The sequence below is a fragment of the Thalia democratica genome, chromosome 1 (genome assembly GCF_965202585.1).
Source record: "Thalia democratica chromosome 1, ktThaDemo2.hap1.1, whole genome shotgun sequence".
Taxonomy (NCBI): domain Eukaryota; kingdom Metazoa; phylum Chordata; class Thaliacea; order Salpida; family Salpidae; genus Thalia; species Thalia democratica.
The window spans coordinates 53,453,994-53,478,587 of record NC_139165.1 but is presented as its reverse complement, the minus strand read 5'-3'; the positions used below and the strand labels follow the sequence as shown (position 1 = coordinate 53,478,587).

Below are 24,594 nucleotides of genomic sequence, written 5' to 3'. Positions count from 1 at the left end.
TTTAGATTATATAAACTTTAATTTTACGATGTAAAGTTTTAAGTTATATATTAATCTTAAAAACACTAAAAAATTGTTGAGTTTACATGATGTTTATACATGTATTTTTCCTGTACGTAAATTTTCGAAATGAATAAGTTTCAAGTATATTTTTCCGTCAGAAAGTTTCTAGATTGTGAAATTACAATAGTTTATAACCTTAAATATACGTACATTCAATACCGTTATACTTTCTTAAAACAAGATTTGCTGGCCAACACATCCTTTTGCGGCAAAGCTACCATTTGGCTCCAACTTTGTGGCAGAATAAACTTTAATTAACGCAAAGCTATTATAAATAAAGATTTCGTAAATTTGTCTCCAAAAAAATATTGTAATTTTTTGCATTTAATTTATCAGAACTAGACTCATGACCAGAGTTGGTAAAATGCTAATAGTTACTATGGTAATTCAGCAATGAAGCGTATAAACTTTGGTTTGTTTTAAGTTAGTAATTTCACGCTCGAGTAAACAAAGCAGAGCTTTTTAACATAGTATTTCTAACTTTTTAGTTAAAAAAAAACTAAAACAGTGGTATTTCTGCCTGGTCGTACTTTTATCCAATATCACAAAAAATTAACCTTCTTTTGAATTTCGAAGATTTAAAATCTACTTGAAGACTAATAAAAGGTTACATACTGAACATCAAAATTAATTACGGTTCACAAGGTTACGCATCTGATGTTGTTGAAAAAAACTATCTACGCAGTAGACCTTATCAAAGAAATAAGCTGGAAAAGAATAAATTACTTAATCAATGGTGCATTTTAAGTTAATAATCTGAGAATTTCTTTTGGTCGTAGGATTGTCTCGAATGCTGTTGATGTTGATCTTGCGGTAAAGTTCATTGTTTATTATTGCAGTAAAAATCTTTAAATTGGAGCTACAAACTTTTTTTCGAAAACTCTAGATAAATAAATATTAACAAACTTTGAAATAGCATATTTTATTATTTTCAATTATTTGAATACGTACAAATATTTTTGGAAAACAAGAAGCTAAAAGAAATATTTTAGCATAGTCTTTGTTGTTAATAAATAAATTGGGCAAAAAAGTGTACAACTTTATGTTACTAATAAATACTTAAAATTATTTTCTATTTCAGTTAAGCAAAATCTATTAATACATTTAAGTTCTTGAAATAGCAAAATTAGTTAATTTCAAAGTGTTTCAAGTAACAACTAAAACTAAGATTTCGTTAGTGATCTGCCGGATCCAATAATTAGGATCCAGCCGACTCCGGATCAATTTCCTTTTTTATTTAAGATCCGGCTAGATAAAATATTAGATCAAAAATGTTTAATCATATATCTTAAAAAAGAAAAATAATATTAAACTTATTTTTTTAATTTTAAACAATTTATTTTGAACAAAAATAAAAACCTACGTTGTACAAACAAGACAAAAATTATATCTATACAAACTGCAGTTAAGATATGATTTCAAGCTACTTAAACGACTGAATTTGATTTTTGTACCGTACATCATGTATAATAATAAAAAGCTTATACAACAACGAACTTTAATTATTTCTATTTGTGATAAGCTAAGTTAAATATTTATGTATAACGATTTGAATTAAAAGATGAAAATTAACTTCCTTAGCAACTGTTAAAGTGTTTTAAAGTAATATACTTAGTAAACAACATTTACTGATAACCATGCTATCAAGCTACAAAGAAACCTATTTTAGCATTTTATAGTTGTGATGTAAAAAGAAAAGGTTTTTTCCGGTCTTTGGATCTTTTCTTTTGCTCGTACAAGTTATCAGCTTTAGAGATTAGCTTTTCAGAATATGGAGTCGCCGAAATATACTTCTTTGGAAACATTGACAATATTTTTTTTTGACATCATCAAGATAAGACTTCAGTTTCTTTAATTTGTTAAGCTTAATTTTATTCAGAATGAAAAATCCTTAAATTCTCTTTCAATCTCTTGATCGGCTAAATCTTGTTGCTCGCTTTCGTGGGTATTTGTTTATGTTTCAAACGTGGAGTAAAACGATAAAAAAATAACTGGGAATATCATTTGCAGATAGTTGAGTTTTAGGTTATTACATGTCACTAGAGAAAAGTGACTACTTCGACCAGTCTAATGACAACTTTTCTATTTTATTTATAATTACTAATTTTATTATACAACTCATTTAAACCTCCTTTTTGAGATTATGAGGGAAAAAGTAATATTCTTCTATATTTTCTGACAAAATTGCTAAGGTTCACACTCACTTTTCCCCAGAAAACGTTTATCGTTGCAAGGGGTAGAGTTTGAGACTGATGTTTTTTTACCATAAAAAAAAAAAGGTTGTAGAACCACTTTGATCTGATGGATTGGATATTGAAAACATAATTCAGTACTTCTGCATGCAGAAATAAACTTGACAACAATGCGTTGTTTCTACTTTATGCTGCGTAACGTAAAAAAACTTCAAGCAGTTTAATAATGTGGCTAACAAGTTTGCATTCTTCAGCTATAATAATATAATTTGAATCAAATGTAAAATATTACAGCCACGTAGTACTGAACAGGACTCGTTCTTCAATTTTTTCTTGTCTTTTTAAAGCCAAAAATTTTAGGTAGATTTTTTTCCAAAAGTTTTTAAGTTTTACAGTCCTTTATTTCAAGATTATTTCTAACTCAATACATAAAAAAAGTTTCTTAGTAAAACACACGATATTGTAAATATAAAACTGAAAGAAGCTGATTGCAGAAAGACAAGTCTTTGCAATAAACTGCATACGGATCTTGCCGGATCCGGTTGATCACTACTTTTAATATATATTTAACATTAAAATTTAAAGTAAGCTCTTTGTAATTAGAAACTGAATGTTAAAGTATTCTACTTACAACAAAAGTAAACTACCAATTTTTGATGTCATAATGTAGTTGTTTAAGATTTTTTGTTTTTTAATTGAATAGTGATTTTTAATTGTTTTATTAACAGTGGTCCTAACTCCTTTAAAGATAATAGATATTAATACATTAGTTTTTTAATTAGAATAAATAATTTAAGCACATCCGCTAAAGAGTGGTCTTGAGAACTTTAAAATTTTATAAACCTTATTAGTTAATAATTAGTCCGATAGTTATTAGAAGGAAATCTATGTTCTGTATAAAAATACTCATATTTTCGAAATTAAAAATTAAGTTTTAGAACTTACAAAAGAAATAAATCATTTAAAATTGAAGAGCTTTAGAATCTTATTTTCATTAGAGTGAAAAATTGCAAATTTTTAAAAAGTAAAAATGTGTGTATTTTTGTATTCAATAACTATAAATTTGTTACAGATAGACAATTTATTTTAGTTGACGAATTTTACAAGTATATTCTTTTGAATTTGTATTAAGTGTTCCGAATATTAGTTGCTTATTTGGAGTTGAAAAAAAAACTTACTAATTTAAATATGAACTTTAGAATATGTATATAACAAACAAGTTGTAGTCAAAAGTTTATTTGTGCAATAAAAATAACGGTATCAGAACATTAAAACGAAAAAATACATACACTGCAAATAAAGATTAATTAAACATGGTGTAACTTATAATCGAAAAAACTGGTAACAAACACAAGCTTCAAAATAATCAAACAACAAAATATGTTTACGTTTTAAGAAAACGGATCTAATAACATCGCATTCAACCAAGACCAACAATCAGTTAATCAGCTTCATTAGGTTTCAATTTTTCCAAATATATTTCAGCGTCCTCATCGAAGAATCTAACAGGGTTCACATGCAAAGCATCCACAACATTCCATACTCCATTTGTTCGGTCGTAATCTGGAAATTTACAAGCTTAGTATACTTCATAGATATTAAGTTTCCTTTATTATTAACAGAACGCTTATTCAACTAGAATTCAAATTTTTAATAATTTATCATAATAAATATTACCGTTTCTTCTTTCTGATCCTTATTAGATAAACTTTTCAACTTCGATTCAAAAACTTTTATGTTTTGATAAAAAATTGGAAAAACTTATTGTAATGTCAATTTTCAGTACAGCAGTTGTTTGGCAAATTAAAAAGTTTAAGTATTTATTGCTTTAATACTTACTACCTTTTATTGTGTACTTATTACTTAAAAGATGACAATCAAAATTCTCTACTTTAGTATAAGGATAATGATCAATTATAAATTTCAAATTTTATTTTTGTTTCACTCGCTTGAAACTAGTCAAACGAGATCATCAGTTGAATAAAATCTTATTCAAATAGAATATTTGAACAATATTTTATTTAACTGATGATCTCGTTTGACTAGTTTCAAGCGAGTGAAACATTGTATTGTTAATAAATTTATAATTGACTATCTTTTATAATAGTTACAAAAGTTTTTGAAATTTTAAGTATCTACAACATAAAACTTTACTCACTTTGCTTCGCGGTATCAAGAAATTTGAACTCATTACCAGCAAAATTGGTTTTCCTCAATGCACCAAACATTGCATAGCTTCTAAAGCAGTTCACTGCATCGCCTTTAGTATTGTCGAAGTACACAAAATGGAAATCTGTTGTTTCTGTTTGACCACCGCGGCGATGCGAAGCAACTCGCATAAACTGCCCATGCCACTCCGGCATTGTATAAAATTCAGTATCGGCGCTCTTCTCTGGGTAGGTAAACTGTAATTTCACGTGTGTAGTTTTAAACGATGAAAATAACCAAGGTAAACTAGTAATGTTTAAATGTACATTAAAAACATTTCAAAACTAACTAAAAATATTCGAAATAGCTTACCTTGAACCTGGTAGTCCTCAAATCTACACCTGGATTCTGTTGCATTGTTTCGTCTATAAACAATTTCATTGCCCTCCAAACTTCACTGTATAAACGAAGTCTCTTGCGTGGTACTCGTCCATCGCAATAAAATGGAAAGTTTTCGTTATTACCACTTTCACTCATGATTTACACAACTTTCAATCAAACAAGAAACTGTTGAGTATGTTTAAGAGTTCAAGTATATATAGTTATTAAAATCTGATAACTGGTAGTTATTTTTTAGTTTACTTTTGTATTTAAATAGCTTTTGTAGCACTTATGGTTTCTAAAACTATATATGTAATTAAACATTTTAATGGAACAGTCTTAAAATACAAGAATGGTAATTAAAAGTTCATTAAAGCCATGAGAAAATTTTTATTTAGTTAAGGTTTAGATATACTTTAACATTATACAACAGTTTTTATTGAGTTATATCAGTTTAAATACAATAAAATTATGTAAAGTATTTTGATATAAAAAGTAATATTCTAACTTTTTATATAATACATGTTTTTAATCTTTATAAATGATACTTTTACAGCTTCCCCTTAAAAAAAGTATCAGTAATGCTGTTGCACCTTATTTATATTATGTACAAAATTCTTAATACATTAATTTTTATTGTAATTTTTGTTTTTGAAGCTAATATTTAATATATTGCTTCATGGTGTCATTTATAAATTATTTACTCATTGTGAAACGAACTCATATATGCTTATGATAATATTAAATTTTCTCTCTATTTAAATATGAAATTTTACAGCACTTGAGTAAATTAGTTTTTTCTAATAGATAATCAATCATAAAAGTTATTAATAAAAAAAATCACCTAAAACATATTACTTCTAACTTTGATTATTCAGTATGTCAATAACTTTTCAATATTTGTTTAAAACCTTGCTCCTTAATAGCTAAATGTAACCTAATAAAGCAGCTTTATGCTTGGAAAGATCGATCATTACTTATTATTTATATTTAAGGCCTTGATTATTATTTTTTCTCATAAACAAACTAAAAAATAGGTCAGCAATTTTTTTTATAGCAAAACAGACAATTATGTTATAAAAATCGCGCACTTAAATGAATATTACAAACCTTTTTGCAGTTGTGCTATTAAAATTTTATAAAGTATGCAATAATATATCATTACTATATATTCTATAAAGAATCTTATTGTAGTTTTTACCACTAAAAAATATTTATTGCTCATAGAATTATATTTTTTACTGAAAAGTATATCGCAAGCCACAAGTGTTTGCTTTGCATTTGCCGACTACTAAACTAAATTGTTATATCATATATAAAGGAAAACACCGGCGAAAATCTACAGAGCCTAAGCCTGGACTTTCGTATGCCGTGAGACAAGCTCAAGTTTAACATAAGGTTTGATTATACCAATTCGATCATCAGACCACAAGACTTCGGTAGACTGAGACCGGTTTCGTCCCTATTAGGACTCATCAGTCAGCCACAACCGAAAAGAAAGTTATAATAAATAAAAAATCTTTGTTTCCATGACTTACAATTTTATTTAGCCTTATTTATGTTATTTTCATATATACTTTTTAAAACCTTATAACCTTTTTTTTGTAGATTTATTCATAGATTATGGTGGAACAATCGCTTTTAAATAAAAAATCGCGTATTTTTTCATATATTTTGTATACTTTTCAACTAATAATTGCTTTCAATCTTGAATTATAAGTGCAGAAATTTTTAGTTGTTGAATTAATTGGCGATGAATTCTTATGTTTTTCTATTTTAACTATAAGTTCTATATCTTTCATTAAGTATATCTTTTCAATTGAAAATCATTCGTACTAAAATATTTTAGTAATGTTTATTATTGCTTAAAATATGATTAAACAACTTTAATCTTAAAAAAATTTTGTACCAATAATTTAATTGTTTTTAAATACTTTTACATGGCATGTTTAAAAAAAAATTAACTCAAAATGATTGCATAGTGAAAACCAATGACGTAGCTTGGTAAAAAATTTACAAATCTGCGAAAATAAGCAGCGTACGTATATCTTCCTCATCATTTGTCATAATTTAGGAGAAAAAATCAATCTTAATATCTCATATTCATTATTTCTAAAACATAATACTGCGTTAAGAATCAAATACGCAAAGTTGAGCTGTGTGTTATTACTAAGACTAGGATTGCCGAAAAATAAAGACTTGTTAAATCTGCAACTAATGTTTGGCACCATGCTCAGGGCAATTATGGCAAATACGCGACGAACTTGCCTGAGAAGTATCTAAACTTGTATGTTATTGGAGTGTTCTGACGATGGCTTTATTTTTCTAATATTACTGTTCAGTATCAATCAATGAACGTATTTATAAGAATAGGTCAATTCTTTCCTTAGAATATAAAAATATGCTATTTTTTTACTAACAAGGTGTGCTATTTAAAAAAGTAAAACCTTAACGATTAGTTGTATTCATAGAAAACGATGTTTTTAATTAAACTACCGAGATAATATCTAATTATAATTTGTTACATATTTGATTTGAAGTCACGATACAAATTAGTATTACCTTATAGTCCAGACATATTTTATATATGCTTTGCTCTGCCTCTCTACTTTATTTATACACTCAACGTTTTCTATTTGATAAAAAGTAACACTTGTAGAATTTATAAATTACTGGCTTAACTTTTTTATTATGGTTTCCTCCACAATTAATTAAGTTTTTTTAAAATAAATTCTTGCGCTTTAGTTAAAAAATATAAATTATAAAATATTTTTTATGACAAACTTTTTGAATTGTGCTCTCATTTTGTTTTTCAGTGCACACTGCAAAGTACATTAGTTCTCATTAAATGATAATTTCAATACAATTTTGATATTAAAAACTTTACTATAATTTTCCAAAAATATGCAGCTTGCTAAGATTTATTTTCATAAGTGTCTGCAAGACTTTTATTGTTGATTCTGGTCATCGACTAGAAAAGCTTCCTACTTTTTTATAGTTAATAAACGAACAACATTATATTTCAAGTGTTAATTTAGCACCAAAACTTTGGTAAAATTAAACTTCCTGGATCCAGCAAGATCTCAATTCAAAAAATGTCCTGAAGATCACGGTTTTTATCATGTACTTCACATAAAAATGGTTAATAGTAAAAAGGTGACAAGGAATTAATGAAGAATTATCTAGGCAGTAATCAATTTTCAGGACTCCGACAAAGAAATTAAAAACATATTTATCAATATACAGTAGACTACCGCTTAAGTACGCAAATTGAACCCGACCAAAAAGTGCGTACTTTTTGACGACATAGTATAATATGAAATTTAGTTGTTTGTTTTCTTTCTTACAACAGCCACCAAATAAACAAGTCTTTTTGTTTTAGACAAAACATTTAATACGAATTCTAATCTGCAAATTTTTTAATATATTTTAAAATCGTCTTATTTGCTATAAAAAGTTTCTACATAATTAATACATACATTTAATATAGAAATTCAGTCAATGAATAAACCTAGTTTTGTTTTTATAGCTGAGATTTTTATCAAACATTTAATTTAAAGTGTAATACATTTATCATATTTTTGCATTAGCTAAGAAAAGTTTGATTTTTTTTATTTTGAAAGAAAAACGCTTCAGGATGGTAATTGTAAGAAAGTTTATATCAGTAGAAACATTTATAGTATAAGTGCACAATGATAAGATGCTGATTAATTTTTTTTTAACTTTAGTTTTTTGTTGTTGTTGTTTCGTTTTATATGTTTATTTTGACTTTATAAAATTTGTAAGTAGTTTTATATTATGTCACATTAAAATTAGCCTTTCTTTTGCAGATATTCTGAAAGTTTAAAAAAAAAAAAAGATTTTTTTTGTCTTTCTGGATAAGTGCGTACTTAAGGCGGGGTGCGTACCAAAAAAAGTGCGTACTTAAGCGGTAGTCTACTGTACTTTTGTAAAACCAAAAAAGTGTTTAAAACGTCTAAGAAATAAATTGTATATTTGCAGCATTGCGTGTAGGCACGTTTATTTTTTATCTTTATACAACAACAATCCACATGTATTAACTTCGAGAAAATAACTTCAATATTTTACAAAAGCTATTTTAACTAAATTATTTTTTTTTAGAATAAAATGTAAATATACTATAATAAACTTTTTAGTAAGCATCTTAATATAAATTAAAATGTTTTGTTAAAAAAAGCTAACCGCAAGTCGAAATATTTTATCTAATAAATGAAGTTAACACTATAAAGTGAAAAAATTTCACTGGTAGAACGGAAGTTGACTAAAAATAACAAAATTAGTAAAACTAATCAATTTTAACAACAAAGTAAACATTAAAGAAAACTATAACAAATTATCAGCAGTTCAAAAGAACAAATATATTTATTGACAGCCAACTATAAGTTATTGAAATATTCCTTTAAGCAGCAACAACTTTTTGGGCAGCAACAATTGCATCAAGGTCAAACTGATCTTTTAAACATTTAGTCGCAGCAGCTGCTTTTGCTCCTTTCTGTAAAACAAGAAAAATACATAACAGAACCGGGTTTAATTTCATGAAATCACGTTTTTTTTTAAATAAATTAGTACACATTTATTTTTTTAGTATGTTAAGCTATTAAACTAGATCAGGGGCCGGCAAACATTTTGTAGTCGCGACTAAACTTAGAAAAAAAATTGTACGCTTGAACAGAAGTTATAGTCATAACCTTACCCTTTTATCCGTCATGCATACATGTGATCTTTTTTTTTTTACTTTTTGTTTCAGATCATAAAATGTGTACGTCTAGTCTGAGTTTCAAAAGTTTATATGCTCGCTTGCCGAACTTTTACCCTTAATGGGCCGCAGTTTGCTGATCCCTGAACTAGATAAAACACAGAATAAAACTGCAATGCAAATTATAACAAGTACCTTGCTTTTGCAGGTCCCTTCGTATTTTTTATCATTTACTTCCAAAACAAATGTGTATGAAGGCGGGTTCATCACATACAGCTCAGTTCTTTCAACCCATTTTAAAGTTGTTGTTCTCAAACACTGAACAAGAAACTGAATGGGATTATCTGAAAAAAAATTCAGTGTTTTGAAAATAAAATAACTAATGACATTATAAAATATGAGAACTATAACTCACTTGCGTTGTACAAACGCGGGTCTTTTACTGCAAACACTTTAATGCTCTAAAAAGTTATAATAACAGTTAGGTACGTTAGAGTATCATACAGGTTAATTAAGTCAATATAAATAACCTAAATAAATAATAGCTTAAAGTTTATTACATTTTTAAAAATGCTGTAGTTCGATTTTAGCAAAATAAAAAAAACAATAGTCGACAAAAGATAATGGTAATCATTAGAATTAAAAAAAAAAAGCTCAACTTTATAACAGTTTTTGTCCGTAACTGTTGAATTAATGCAATCACACAAGTTTATTAATAGGCTGAAAACTATAAACTTAACTAATAGAAAACAAAAAACATTAAGCTATAAGTTATTCATAGAAACAGTTACTAATCAGCAACGGAAACAGCCTGAGTCTATAGGTAATGTAAGAAAAACTTCCTTCTTACCTTAAACCTTTTATACAGTAAAAACAATTATAAAAATATCTTTGATAAAGGGGGATTTTTACAAAGTTTTGGTCTACTTTTCTAAGATGCAACACATAAAATAATTTAACACCATTTGAACCTTAATTGTTTCGTTAAGTTTCGAGTCTGTAGAGTTCAAAACAAAAATAACTAAAAATATATCTCCTACTACGTTTGTAAAAAATAAATACCCGAAATTGTCAAAAAAATTTCTTGACAATATTTAGAAAAAGTTGATGTAAAAAATTGATAAATAAAAATTTTATTACTGGAAACAAAAAAAAAACCATCTCAGTTTATAAAAAAATCCTTACGACAAATTTATAATCATTGTAAGGAACATTTCCTGAAAGTTTTTGGCATTTATCTTAAAAAACGTAGGAATAGATAGATTTTTAGTGATTCTTATCTAATCACCATTTAAGTTTTCTCCTACCATAAGAAGCCTATTGTACACTTCAACTTTAAACACTTTAACCGGTTATATCTTATAAGTAGTTTGAATTTTTAAAAGCTGTTAAAGTAGTTAACACTCTACAAAAAAAAATTTCAAAAATGTGATTTACCCGTCTATAGCCCTTACTTTTGTAAGGATGACACCCTATTATGCTCTCAAACAAGCCTAGACAGGTCTACTCATTTAACTATACAGATTTATTATCTTAGATATTTTTTTTTTCGTTCATCTAACAACTAAATAAAAAACAAACATACCTTTTAAACTACTTTTAACAACAATAACAGTATTAATGATAACTGAAAAACATACTGGAAGCACTTAAATAATTTATGCAACATTTATAAAATATTAAGTAACCTAAAAAATAATTTCTAAAATGTAATGTTAGTTTATATGTAGTTGATTAACGGTAGAACTATTTTAAAAACAATTAAAATATAAAATTATTTATGCATTATTTTAAATTTAATGGCTTTTATACACAAACACTGTTTATAACTTTTAATATATTTCTTTAGATATCTAAGCTTGATTATTAATTCACATTTTGTCAAACTAACTTTATAAAAGTTTCACTTAGTGCATAACTAATAATTTTACCATATAGTACTAGTAATGCTACTTATTTTTTTCAGATATTTAAAACATAACTATAATTTAAATCTTAAGTATTCTTCTATAATAAGAAGAAAAAAAAGAAAGTTATAAGTAAACTTTACAGTACAGAAAATTAGTTTTAACACGAAAAACAATTCTAAAAGTCTTACATCATTTGCATTCTTAACTTTTTGCAATGCTTTAGACAGCTTGGTTTGAACTGTGACCTCAAGATCCTCATTTTCGCCTTCTAACTTTTTAGTGCTAAACTCATCAATAAAAAACTTTCTGCGTAAAATTTCAGCTGCAATTACTCTCCGAGCGATTTCCTTAAGTATTTTATTGTATTTGAATTTATATTGGTTACAATTGTACGTTTAAGAACATGTTTTTCAATAAGTTTATCTATAACGGAATTATTACATTACAAGTTTATAAAAAAAAACAATCTGTAATAACAGGCAACAATAACTGCACAAGAACAGTATAAATAGACTATTGTTAAAACTATTTTCAATTGCAAAATAAATAAAAATCACTATTTTTGCTTCAAGCTACTATACTACTTCAAAATAAATAATTTGATTTAAACTAATAATAAGTTATCAATACAATTTAATGGATTAGCTTTTAAGATTTTATACTTTTTCAATTATATAAACAAATAAAAACAAAAAGTTTTCATGTATTTTAATGATCAAATATCAAGTTCAGATCAGTAACTCTTTACGGTCATAATAGATTGATTTTAAAAATGATTTTCTTATCGTTAAAAAATTTCAATCAAAGACTATTTTTTAAATAAAAAAAAACATGAATTAAAAGAAAGGAAGAGTTTAAATTCAAAGTTTAAAAATATTCTATAATAATACTTATCCAAGTCTAAGCTTTGAATTAATTGTTTAAAAAATTAAGAAAAATTGTATTTAATTAAGAAATTATTAATTGTTTACCTTCTTATCAAAACAATATAATTTAGCAAACTAAGTATAAAAAATTGGCCTCTAATATATATATAAAAATATGGTCTGTCTAAGAAAGATTTTGAATAAAACCTGGTTTTCATTTAATGATTAATACTAAATTCAAACATATCTTACAAAACGTTATACTAAATTAAGATGATTCTAAAGTATTTAACTAATAAAAAAAATTAAGTAAGGTTTTAATAAGCATTTTTATTAATTAAAATAAATGCTCACTTTACTTGAAGAAGTAGCAGAGTAAATTTGACCTTCTAAAAAGAAAGACATTAGAAATAGTTTTTTACCATCAGCTGAGTCTACTGGAAATGATTCGAAACATTCCAAAGAGCCTGGTATTAACTCGTTAAGATATCTTTCAGCTTGTTTTTTCTCTAAAATACAGAAGTATTTAAAATAGTATTCATTAAAAACTAATTAATTATTTAATAAACTACAACAAATGTGTTTAATGTATAAATACTTGAGTCATTAATCATAAACTGCTAGGTTCTAGCAAGTAAAGTGTTAAAACATTTAAAAATGATAGTAATTATAAACTCACTGTCAATATTTTTAATCAAAGCTGACACAAGATATGGCTGTTGTTCCTTGTTCAAAATTGGTTTCTAAAAAAATAACTTGCATAAATATCTATCGTCTGAAAAAGGTCAAAAAAAGTAAATTGAAAATAATGCATAGTAAAACGTACAGGACGTTTTCCGTTCAACTCTTCAATCCAGCAATCGTCAGAGGTAAAATCAACTTCTCTCTTGGAAGGAGTTTCTAAATGAAACAAGCGGTTCCAGTAAGTTTCGTTCAGCCACTTGTCAAGAACTCCGCTAACAAACAACATTGGCTCCGATACCCTGATAATAGCGCAAAACTTATATTTAGTTTAAATAAAAAAGAATATACTTTTAAAGCAACTACTTTTCTCTAAGTTTAAATAAAAGTTGCAGTTGTTATAAAGATAAAACTATATCAAAACTAATTTAGATGAAGGAGTATTGTACTGGCTGCTTTACGTGAACACAAGTCTTACATAGTAAACTAATGATTATTAATGTTTAGAAAGAATTAAATAATAATAATAACATTTTGCACAGTACTTTCTTTAAATACCGGAGATATGTTTCTCTGTGTTAAACAATTTACAGAGCTCACGGAGTTCTATAAATAAATAAGTACTGCAAACAAGATTAGAGTATAAGGAAGATGAAAAATATATATGGTATATTTTTTATAAGTTAAAAAAAATTGAAGAAAAATTATATATGTTAATTACTCACATTGAAAAGCATATATTTATTTAAAAATAAACTTATTCTTTATCTATTTTTTTTACAGAACTTCGTGGAACTGTGTTAATTGTTAAAACAAAGAAACATATGCCAGTTAAATACAAGAAATACTTTACAAGTTGTTGTTATTATCGTACATTCCAACGAACCCAATACTTTAAGATCTGTATTAAACAAACTATCAACTAGTAACTTTGGCTATTTGAAAAGTAAATCTTATTTAAGATAATTTTTACTAAACTTTCCAACACATGAAACATTAAGCCTCAAAGTTTTATTGAATTCAAGTCTTTTAATTGAATAGCCAAAACTACAAATGTGTAGGTTGCAAAAAAACTATCAATTTATTTAGTTGAATTTATACAAAAAAAATTATTACCTTTCATTCTTACTTTTTGAAAAAATATATGAATCATTAAAATTAAGTTCATCAGAAAATCATTACGGTTAATATATTCATTATAAAAATTTTGTAAAAATATTATAAAAAATAAATATCACATTATTTAAAACAAAAAAAATCCACTTTAATTAAAATTTTAATATAAATATAAATAATGATCCACAACTGTACCATATTAATAAATTAGTTCTCAAAAACGAAATAGTCTGACCTCAAAGTTGCACGAGAAAAAAAGACCTTAAATATATTTCAAAAAAGTATTTTTTAAATTCTAATTATCTATTTAAACTGATTTTAGAAGTGCTTAAGAATTAGTCAGATATGATTTAGCTATGAATGTTAAACTAAGGGTACAACTTTCTTACAACTTCCACACGTGACCTGATCAACTTTAATTTTAGATTTCTTTATCCATTTCAATGCTTCGCCACTTACTTAGCAAAAATTTAAGACTTTAAAATGTTTCTTGCTTAAAGAATAAAAACTAACAAAAGAACAATTTTACCTACATGTAAGTCTTGATAAATACTTTTAAGTACCAACATCTACATATTACTTCGCTTTTGAGAAAAAATAAGACTATTAAGAATTTTCAATGTGATCACAAAGTCATAGTAAAAAAATATTAAACCTAGTAATTGCTTTAATCAATGTTTAAACAAAACAACAAAACGAGTTTATTTAAGAAGTATTTGTTTAATTTTATTTAAAAGTTAACATTGGCTGTCATATTATATATTTTGATCTTTCAAAAACAACACACAGAGATCTCTACTTATTCTAATTGAATAAGATTTTAAAGTTAGTACTGATGAACTAATAGAGCAAAATTTAGTTTACTGACCAAAATATTTAAAAAATAACTACATTAGATGTTATTAGTAGCTTCAAAGTATATTTTGAAGGCCGTATTTATAGAGCTTTTAAACTTTAATTAATTGAGATATAGTCTCTTTTCTTAAAATTTTCAGATGCAAACCAAAGTTGCCAAAGGTTTTTTGAAATTGTTTAACTGATTTTAAAATTTATTTCAAGTTTTTTAAAGAACAAGTTTTTTGGTCCGTTTCTAGTTTAAAATTCAATTTAAGGTTTAAAACTTTCTTAAATAGCATAACAACATTTAAAACATATTGGAAAGCTACTTTAAATGTGGTTTTTAATAAAATAAAAATGATAATTTTTTTTTCATAATTGGTTTTTGCATGTGATCGAAAATTCATTACTTTACATATAAAATAGTTTGTTACTCCAGCTTTTTTCAGGTGTTTTAGTAATTTTTGTTTGAAATACCAGGTTTTTTTTTCTTCAAAATTTATCAAATTTAATTTTTTTTTCACCAATTGTCAAATTCTAGGTTTCTAGGTTTTTTGACAACCCTGGCAAACGTATAGACCGCAATTAAATCAAATTTAAAATTTTATTAAAAATCTATCTACTTTTGTGATGTTTGAGCTAGAGACCTCAAATTTATATAAAACATTGCTTATATATAATTTAGGAAAATTAAACTTGTTTAATTGGTTTCTTTTTTGACAACAAAAAAATAAAATTTCTGATAAAAAGTTTAAAAATAGTAAGTAGTATTTCTTTTTTTTTATTCTTTCAGGTAAAATGATTAAAATATGAACTAATTATAATAATCTTATGAAGACTGGTTATAAAACTAAGGAGATAATATGTTTTTAGTGAAAAAAGTATTGACCCTATTAGACTTAGCGACCTAGAATCCTTATATCTCATAAGTTACTTTGAAATTTAAAAAATGTTGTAAAATACACAAGTAGTCAAAAGTCTCTGCTAGCTAAGACAATAAACTATAAAACAATACCAACTTGTAAAAAACATTACCTTAATTTGATCAATCAGAAAATATAAAAAATCAGTTAGAAAAAGAGCCCAGAAAATTTCAACATGTATAAAAAAACTAAAAAGACGAACAAGTAAAAATAATTACCCTAATTAAGAAGAAGTAAAAAATAACAACTAGGTCACAATTTTCACTTAATTCTAAAAGTTAATTTATGGTAACACTTAAAAAAAATTAAACACTTTGACGTTTGTAAAAATATAAATGTTTTACAACTTCAAAAAACATTTGTTTATTAAAAGAACTCAAAACAAGCACAAGTAAGTTAACATAGTAAATAACAGTTCAAATTTAGACAATTTTGAAGTTTATACTATTAATAAAAAATATATATATAGTTTTTGTCTTTTTAAGATGATAAATGTATTTTTTATCATAGGATGTATGAGATAATTATAACTATATTAAGTAATTCAACATGTTAAAAGTTTTTAAAACGGTGGTTAAAAAAAACTCAAATTTAGCAAATACTTTAGGACTTCAGTTACATAATAATTAATATATTAATTTTTTATTACATGATTATTTTGACTGAAAAGTTTAACCAGCTTTGATATTTCCAAGCTTAAATATATTTTTAATATCATTATTTTCATAAAAAACTACAAATATTTATTTAAAACTTCAAAAAAATATAAGACATACATTAATTCATAACAATTATGTTGTTTACTAAGATGGTAAATAATAAGAGTGAGTTTCTAAATTTCAAAAAGAACAAACTTTATGTTTTTATTCAACAATTATTGAACAAAGGTTCCAACTATTTGAAGAAAAAAGCCTTCTTGTACTAGCCTGACTGTTAAGTTTAAATCAAGTTAATACAATAATTATTTTAAAAGTGGTAAAACAACAAGGTTGACAATTTAAAAAATGATTAAGCCTAAACACTACAGAATAAACAACACTGAATAAGACTAACTAAAAATATCAAAATTTATATCAGAATGAAAAGACCAGATATGTTAAAATAAATTTTGAAGCTAGCCCTAGTTTTTTTAATTGGCTTCAAAAACTTTTAACTAGTCTGAGTGAATGACAGTCCTAAACGAATATGGAGACTAAAGACTTTTAAAATAATACTAAAGAAATATTTATAAAATCAAAATAACTTTTAATAAAACACTTTAAGATATACTCCAGTTGATCAAAACATTTGTATTAATTTTGGTTAAAGATCTTCTAAAAGGAACAAACAAAGATATCAAATTGTTTTTATTATAACTATACCTGACTCAAAAGCAAATACATATGTTTTCTTCATCTAATATAATGTTTTTTAAATACTAATAATGAGAAAAATAATTTAAATAAGGTGTTTATTCTTTGATTATAAAAGAAATCATTTTCATCAACTTAAACTTCTGAGATAATCATAAGTTTAGTAACATTTATTTTTAGAGAATATTTGGAACACTTTTGTCAATGAAAATCAGCAATATAAATTCATTCTTTTGTAAATTATTATTATCAAGAATTTAAATTTTAAACACGTTAAATAAACTCATATACCTTAAAAACTGTATTTTTTTTTATGTTTTATAAAAAAAAATAATTATTAAAGTTTTTTCTTTCAATACTTATTAAACATAACTTACTGCAATACATGAGCTGCCACATTTTGCATTGCCATCTTCTTATTTGAACCAAAACCAAAAAACTGACTTTTGTCTTTTTTTATTGTGGCTGCAAAAACTTCATTTGGCTTAATTCCAGTAATTCCGAGAATTTCTGGTTTTACATCTAAAAACATTTAAAGTAATTTTAAGTTAAATCATAACAATAAATACTTAAAACCATGTTTTTAAAGTTTAAAGTTAGTTTTACAGTAAAAAAATAAGTGTTAGCTCATTAGAAGTACATAAAATATTCACTTTTCAAACTTATAATTATACAATGTTATCAAAATATTTCCAAAGTATGTATTTAAAAAGTATATCTAGTTTTTTGTAAAACTTTATAAAGTAAATAATAAATTTCCTGACAATATGATTCCAAGTAAAATATTCATCGTAGGCCAGTAGTTTGATAAGTAGTAAACTAGACCGCACTTTAATAAATATGACACCCAACAATAAAACATACATCATTCATTCACTGACTAATCACGTTAAAAAATAAAGCTTCTCAAACTAGTTTTCAAGTTTGCTGAAAATTTCAATTTGGAGATTTATAATGATTAAAGTTTTTGTAATGTGCTTGACGTAGTCAAAATGGAAGCTAAATGCATTTTAAATAGAAAACCTACCATTTGTAGGCAAAAACAATTTCACTATAATGTTCTTTTATTTACTTAATGCTCTATTTAATCAGCTTTAATAATTAGTATTTGATTAGTTTTTTGTAATTAACTTTTTATGTAGTTAATATTTGTTTATAATGGTTACAACTGTTACTTATATAAACTAAATTTATCTCTTATTTATTGCTATTTGCACTGATTAAAATAGCGAAAAATATATCAGGATTTTTGCACTGAGTGTCTTTTGTATATTGTTTAAATTTATTTTTATTATTTATACTAAATATTGTTTATTACTTAAGTTAAATATTTGTTTGCTAAAGTAAGATATGTTTAAGTTATAATACCATTTCATTTATTCAAGTTTCATCTATTCAATTGTCATCATTCTGCTTAGTCTAATGTGAATTTTTTCTCAATATAAATTTACAAAAACTTTTATATTGACTCTACACTAAGGCTTCCCAAACTTGGCCAAGTAGCTCCCTTGGGGGCCATTACAGAAATTTAAGGGGCCATGAGCAGCAAAGGGGCCACAGGGGGCTATGAGGTCATAATTTGAAACTTACACTAGAGTTGATCATGAAGAGCAAAAGAAAAGGTCTTAGGCATTTTGGTCGTAGTTTTGAAACTTTTATCATGGAAAAAAAAAGGAAATCTAAGGGGTCACAAGCTGTAAAAGGGGAAGGCACAAGGCCATAATCTGAAACTTAAATTAGATATTCTGGAGTTGATGATAAAAAAATAAATAAAAAGGTCTTTTAGCAGTTTTTATTGTAGCTTTTTGAGAAACCTTGTTGGAGGTGCCATAGCTTTTTTTAATTTCTTAAACCAAGGCCTTATGAAAAAAGTTTGGGAAATCTTTTATCATCTCTACTTTTATCATCTCCGAAGTATTTAAATTGTGTAACTTTTACTTAAACAATAAACAAAAATATTATTCACTTTAAATATAATTTTTGTTAATCAAAAGGGTATCAATCACATCATTTAAATTAACTAAATGCGTTTTTAATATTAAAGGCTTAGAGTATTTAGTAACAGACGATTAGAACTACATTACTGCTATCAAACAATTTAAATTAATAAAAGAAGAGAAATATAGAAACATATATTGTATTTCTTTAAGCTAAAATTGAAACAGTTCAGAAGATATTTCTTATTTTAAAAATTATAACACTCGTAACAAAATCTAAAACTTTGTCATTCCTAACAACACATATATCACTATTATTTTCAATAACAAATAATGATATAACTAGACTTGTTTATTTATGTGTTTCAATTTTTCTTTTATAAGTCGTTTTTTAAACGATAACTTTTGATTACTCTAAAAGAGTTAAAATCCTTAAATTAAAACAAAAACAATAATTTTGTTAGTAATCAGAAGTAGTCAGCTACATGATTTATAAACTATTTTTTTGAATGTGCAATAAGTTTACAAACTAAAAAGTAATATTAATAATGCTATACTAAATTACATAATGAAAGAAGTATAAAGTTCATTTATTTTTTCTTTTAATAAAACTTCAACTTTGTATTAAACAAAATAACTAAAAGATTATAACTTTATAAGAACTATTACAAAATCAAATTTTAACTTGTACATAATTTTACTTTACCTGGGCAGAAACGACTGAGTAGTTCGAGAGGATTAGCAAATGGAGGCCTAAGTTTCGGCTGTTTGAATTCTGCACCTTTATTCGGAGTGAAGCTTGAAAAATTGTAAGAACGAGATTTCTTAAAAGTATTGAGTCTCATCTTCTTTTTAAGACTCGTTGTGTTATTTGCAACTCCTTCGTTTTCTAAAACAAATGTTTAGTTTTTATTACATTGTTTAGTATCATTGTACTTGGTGCATCAAACAGTTAAACAATAGTTTATTCAACTAGTAAAACACTGAAACATGTAAATTCATTTGTTATTTTAATTTATATAACATTATCTGTACAACATAGAATTAATTAGTTGTAAGTAGATGGATAAAATTTCTTATAAAGAACTAACTAAGTTATTTTGTAAAGCATAAATAACATTATTACTTTACTAGAATGTTTTAAAACTTTGATAAATTTGTAATTTTTATTTAAATACGCATTCATTAATTTGTATCAATTTGTTATCTAATGATGTTTTTATATTTATTAAGGGTATTTTTTATGAGTTCTGATCTCAAGATTAGTTTTTATTTCGCATTAAAAAAAACTAAGTTGTGCTTTTATATTTACTAGTCTAATGTTTTATAATATTATTAAAATTGATTTTTTAATGGCAAGAAATATACCTTTAAGTTAAAAATAAATAAAATGGTAAACATATAATAAACACATTTTCTTACAAAAAATAACTTTGGCTTTTATTTGAAAGCTATAAGTACAAACTACAAGCCAGTTTTTATAGAATTCAAAAATATCAATCAACTTTTAAGATATTTTATTTTTTGTAAAAAGTTTCTGATACAAACATATGAATCACAAATTTTTTGGGGTCAATTTTATCAGAAATTTAAAAAATCCCTAAAAATTTATCTCCACCTTCATTTATCAAGCAATATTCTTCAAATTTTCAGGAAATGTTCCTTGCATTACAAGAAAAAAATGTTACTTATGAATTTTAATATATTAAAAAAATAAAAATCTTATCACTGAAATAAAAAAAACAGTATTTTTTTAAAAGTATTTTTAATTAAATTTTTTTATGTCTAAAGTACCGTTTTTTTTTTATTGTATAAAGATAGACTGTGAAAGTTTGAAGAAGATTGCTTGAAAAATGTAGGAGTAGATAGATTTTAAATAAAATAGTCTTTTTTCGCTGTTTTAGTTTTCCCTCCTCATAAGGAATCTATTATGCGGCTTGACTTTGACCAGTCATATCTCAAAACTAATTTGTATTTTTTGAAACGGTAAAAAGCAACTTGAATCTTAGTAAAAACTACATAAAATAAGATCTACTTGTAAAAAACATGGCTTTCCTCCCCCTATGGCCTTAAGTTTAATATAAAAAGTTGTGCTAAATAGTATGAAAACATTGAAAAGATACTATAAAGCTACTCCTAATGTGTTTTTTAGTTAAGAAATTGTTGATGATGACAAATATTTTAATCTATATGGTAGATTTTTTGTGTCAATCAAAATTTTTCTACTTAACATGTAAAAATTGTTTAAAATTTCAGGTTTTTCCAGTTTTTTTTTTTTGCCTAGATCGCCAAATTCCAGGTTTTTCAAGGTTTTAAGGTAAAGTAGCAATCCTGAACAATTAATTTATAAACTTTTATAAAATGATTTCCAAATTGCTATCAAAAACCTAATGTTAAATTAGATAGTTTTATGACTTCTCCTCTTTTATAAATAAAACAGAAGTAAAATATTAAGGCTATTAGTTTTCTAAATGTCAAAGAATTACCCAAGTTGCTCTTACCCTCTAATATTAATCCACTATATTATTTATGACAACCTAACTATCCAAAAGTAATATTTAGATAAGTTTCTATTTTAATTTATATTTGTGCAACAAAAATTACAAGGCCTATTTAAATATTGTTCTAAACTTTCTTAAGTTATAACAAGCTGAGTTCTTCCAATAGCCATTTTAATAGTTAAGGGCATAGGAGGGTCCAACATTTTTTTTTACTAAAAATAACACTGGATGTTATATGAAAGCTTGAAGTACAAACTACAAGCCAGTTTTTATAGAATCAAAAAATCTTATTTAACTTTTCAGATATTGTAATTTTCATAAAAAATTTCCAATACAAACATATAGACCGCAAATTTTTTTGGAAAATTTAAAAAATCACTAAAAATCTACCTTCTCCTTCATTTTTTAAGCTACAGACCTCAAACTTTCAGGAAATGTTCCTTATATGAATTAAAAGACTTTGAATGTTGGAATTTTTTAAATATTAAAAAAAAAATATATATATATAATAAAAAACAAAAAAAATAAGTAGTTTTTTTTTCAAAATTAAAAAAATTCCTGCATTCAATCTTTTAAAAAATTCAATAATACACTTTCTGTGAAAATCTGTAGAAGATTGCTTAAAAATGAAGGAGGAGATAGATTTTTAGTGAAATGGTCTTTTTTTTGCATTTTTAGTTTGCACTTTCCATTAGGAACCTATTGAGGTCACCGACTTTGATTCCTCATATCTCATAAACTACTTTAAATTTTTTTAAGCTGTTAAAAATGTCTGTTAGCTCAGATAAAATGCCATAAAATAAGATCAACTTGTAAAAATCAAAGAGTCAACCATGTGTGTAGACTTTGTTAAAATAAATTAACATAATAAAATGTATCAACCAACTTCTTTTGTTTCCATTTTTGTTTTTTTCTTCTTCATTCTGATTGTTTTCACTAGCATCTAGTTGAACTGTAGGAGTGTTCTCTTCCTTGTTTACATCCTTAGACTCAGTTTGTGAAACTAAGACATCAGTCTGTGCAACAGGTTCATTTTTCACTTCTGTCAAAATTTGCACAAAATACAGTTAAAACTAGAACTATTAATTAATAACCAATCAATTATTAATAAAATAGAAAAAATAATTACTAGTATAGAATACTATAAAGCTAAAAGGCAGTAAATTAGCAATAAATATCAGTAGAAGTAGAATTTCTTACTTATGGTCTTTAAATTGATTGTAAAATAGAAAATGCTTTCAAAATTCTTATAATATACATATTTTGTATAACATTTACATTGCTTATTATAAATATCATCATACAAAAACTTAAAAATATATAGTAAATTTCCAAGGAGTATTGAAAGATTATGTACAAAAATAAATATAAAGATACAGAAAATTTTAAGGTTATACTTTTTAAAAAAAGAAGCTAGAACTTTTTATTTTTATTTTAACAAATTTATAAAAAAATGTATAAATATTATTTTTCAGGCCTTTTACTATTTAAAAACCCATTAAAATATTTTGTAGTTTGTCCCAAGACTTTTAGGTAAAACATTTTTTAACCTTTTTTTGGTGTAAATTCAGTATAAGGAAAACAAAAGAGGATTAATAGTTTAAACATTACATAGAGGCAAAATGTTTTCAAACCATATCAATTATCATTATATGACCTTTGATATTTATAAAATAACAGGTAGTATGTATATCTATCAAATAATAAACATCTTTAATTATTATACTTAGTGTAGAAAAAATTAAAAAAAACTATGTGTAATGCTACTTATTAACAATAATTAAATTATTACATATTGCACTTGTACACAATTTTTTTTAAATTGTTCAGGTATTAGCTAAGCTACATTACAATACACAAACACCACAAAGTTAATAATAAATTCAAGTATTATAAATATATTACTTTTTCCTAAAAGTTTCTGTAAAAAATTATACTTACTATTCAACTGCATCAGTTTTTTGCTAAAAATCATATTAATCATTGTGAATTAATACCATAAAGAGTGGGTGGTTTCTTTTAAAAATTAAAATTGGCTTTTATTTGAAAGCTTTGAGAGTATATACTATAAGTTATTATTGTAAATATTTTTCATAAAGTATTTTAATAATATTTGAAATGATAAAAGCTTTTCATACTTTAATTAGTAACTAAGGTATTTATTTAACTTAAAAACATACTCTTTTATTTTTTCAGGGTGCTTTGTACTTACACTAATCAAGAAGTAAAAACAAAATTTTAACTTGTGTTTTTATTTTATAAAATAGTTACAAATGAATAATTTTCACAGCAAAATAATCAAAAGTTGGCATGTTTAATTTTCAAAGCATCTTAAATTATTATAAATTCAAGTCTCTATAGCCAAGAAAACAAAAGTTCTATATATTTTTGTTATTACATTATAAGCATAGTCATAACTAAAAGAAACACCTTTTTTGACAGATAGTACATCACTTGGCTCCTTTTTTGGTGTGTTTCTAGTACTTCTTCTTGTAGACTGTTCATGTAATAAAATTAGAAGTGTTGTACAACTCAATTAAATATTTTAATTAAGCATTGTTAAATGTTGCTTTTCAAATTTACTCAAACTAAAGTGTTCAATAACTATATTAAGAAACTTAATTTAAAAGTGTTAATGACATTGTTTTATCGATATTATTTAACTAAAAACTTAACTTACCATATCAAGAAGATTTGCTTTCTAGTTATTAATATATTAAAACCTGAAAAGAAAAGCATTTAGGAAAAACTATTCTTACATCTAAAATTTCAGATGAAACAATTGATACAATTAATTATATTATAATTTTTTGGTAATAAAACTCATACTAGTGTTACAAAACTTATAGAACAATTGAAATCAATGTTTATCTTTAATATTTTTTACTGTTGTATCACACTTTTTGCTTTTATAATGATATGCTCAACTGAAAACAAAAAGTATATCAAAAGTAAACAGTAATTATTTTG

General features: G+C 25.0%; 1 protein-coding gene across 1 annotated transcript; it reads right to left on the bottom strand.

Annotated features, from left to right (window-relative positions):
* Positions 1 to 9,148: 9,148 nt before the first annotated feature.
* Positions 9,149 to 24,349, bottom strand: LOC145843986 (uncharacterized). The gene is made up of 12 exons (XM_082951292.1): positions 24,305 to 24,349; positions 24,055 to 24,121; positions 22,511 to 22,666; positions 19,830 to 20,012; positions 17,564 to 17,708; positions 13,104 to 13,260; positions 12,957 to 13,020; positions 12,632 to 12,786; positions 11,600 to 11,758; positions 9,917 to 9,962; positions 9,697 to 9,845; positions 9,149 to 9,297 (listed from the first exon to the last, which is right to left on the bottom strand). Exons 1-12 carry the CDS (start codon positions 24,305 to 24,307, stop codon positions 9,205 to 9,207), a joined length of 1,377 nt encoding a protein of 458 aa, XP_082807418.1. The 5' UTR covers positions 24,308 to 24,349; the 3' UTR covers positions 9,149 to 9,204.
* Between the last annotated feature and the right edge of the window lie 245 nt (positions 24,350 to 24,594).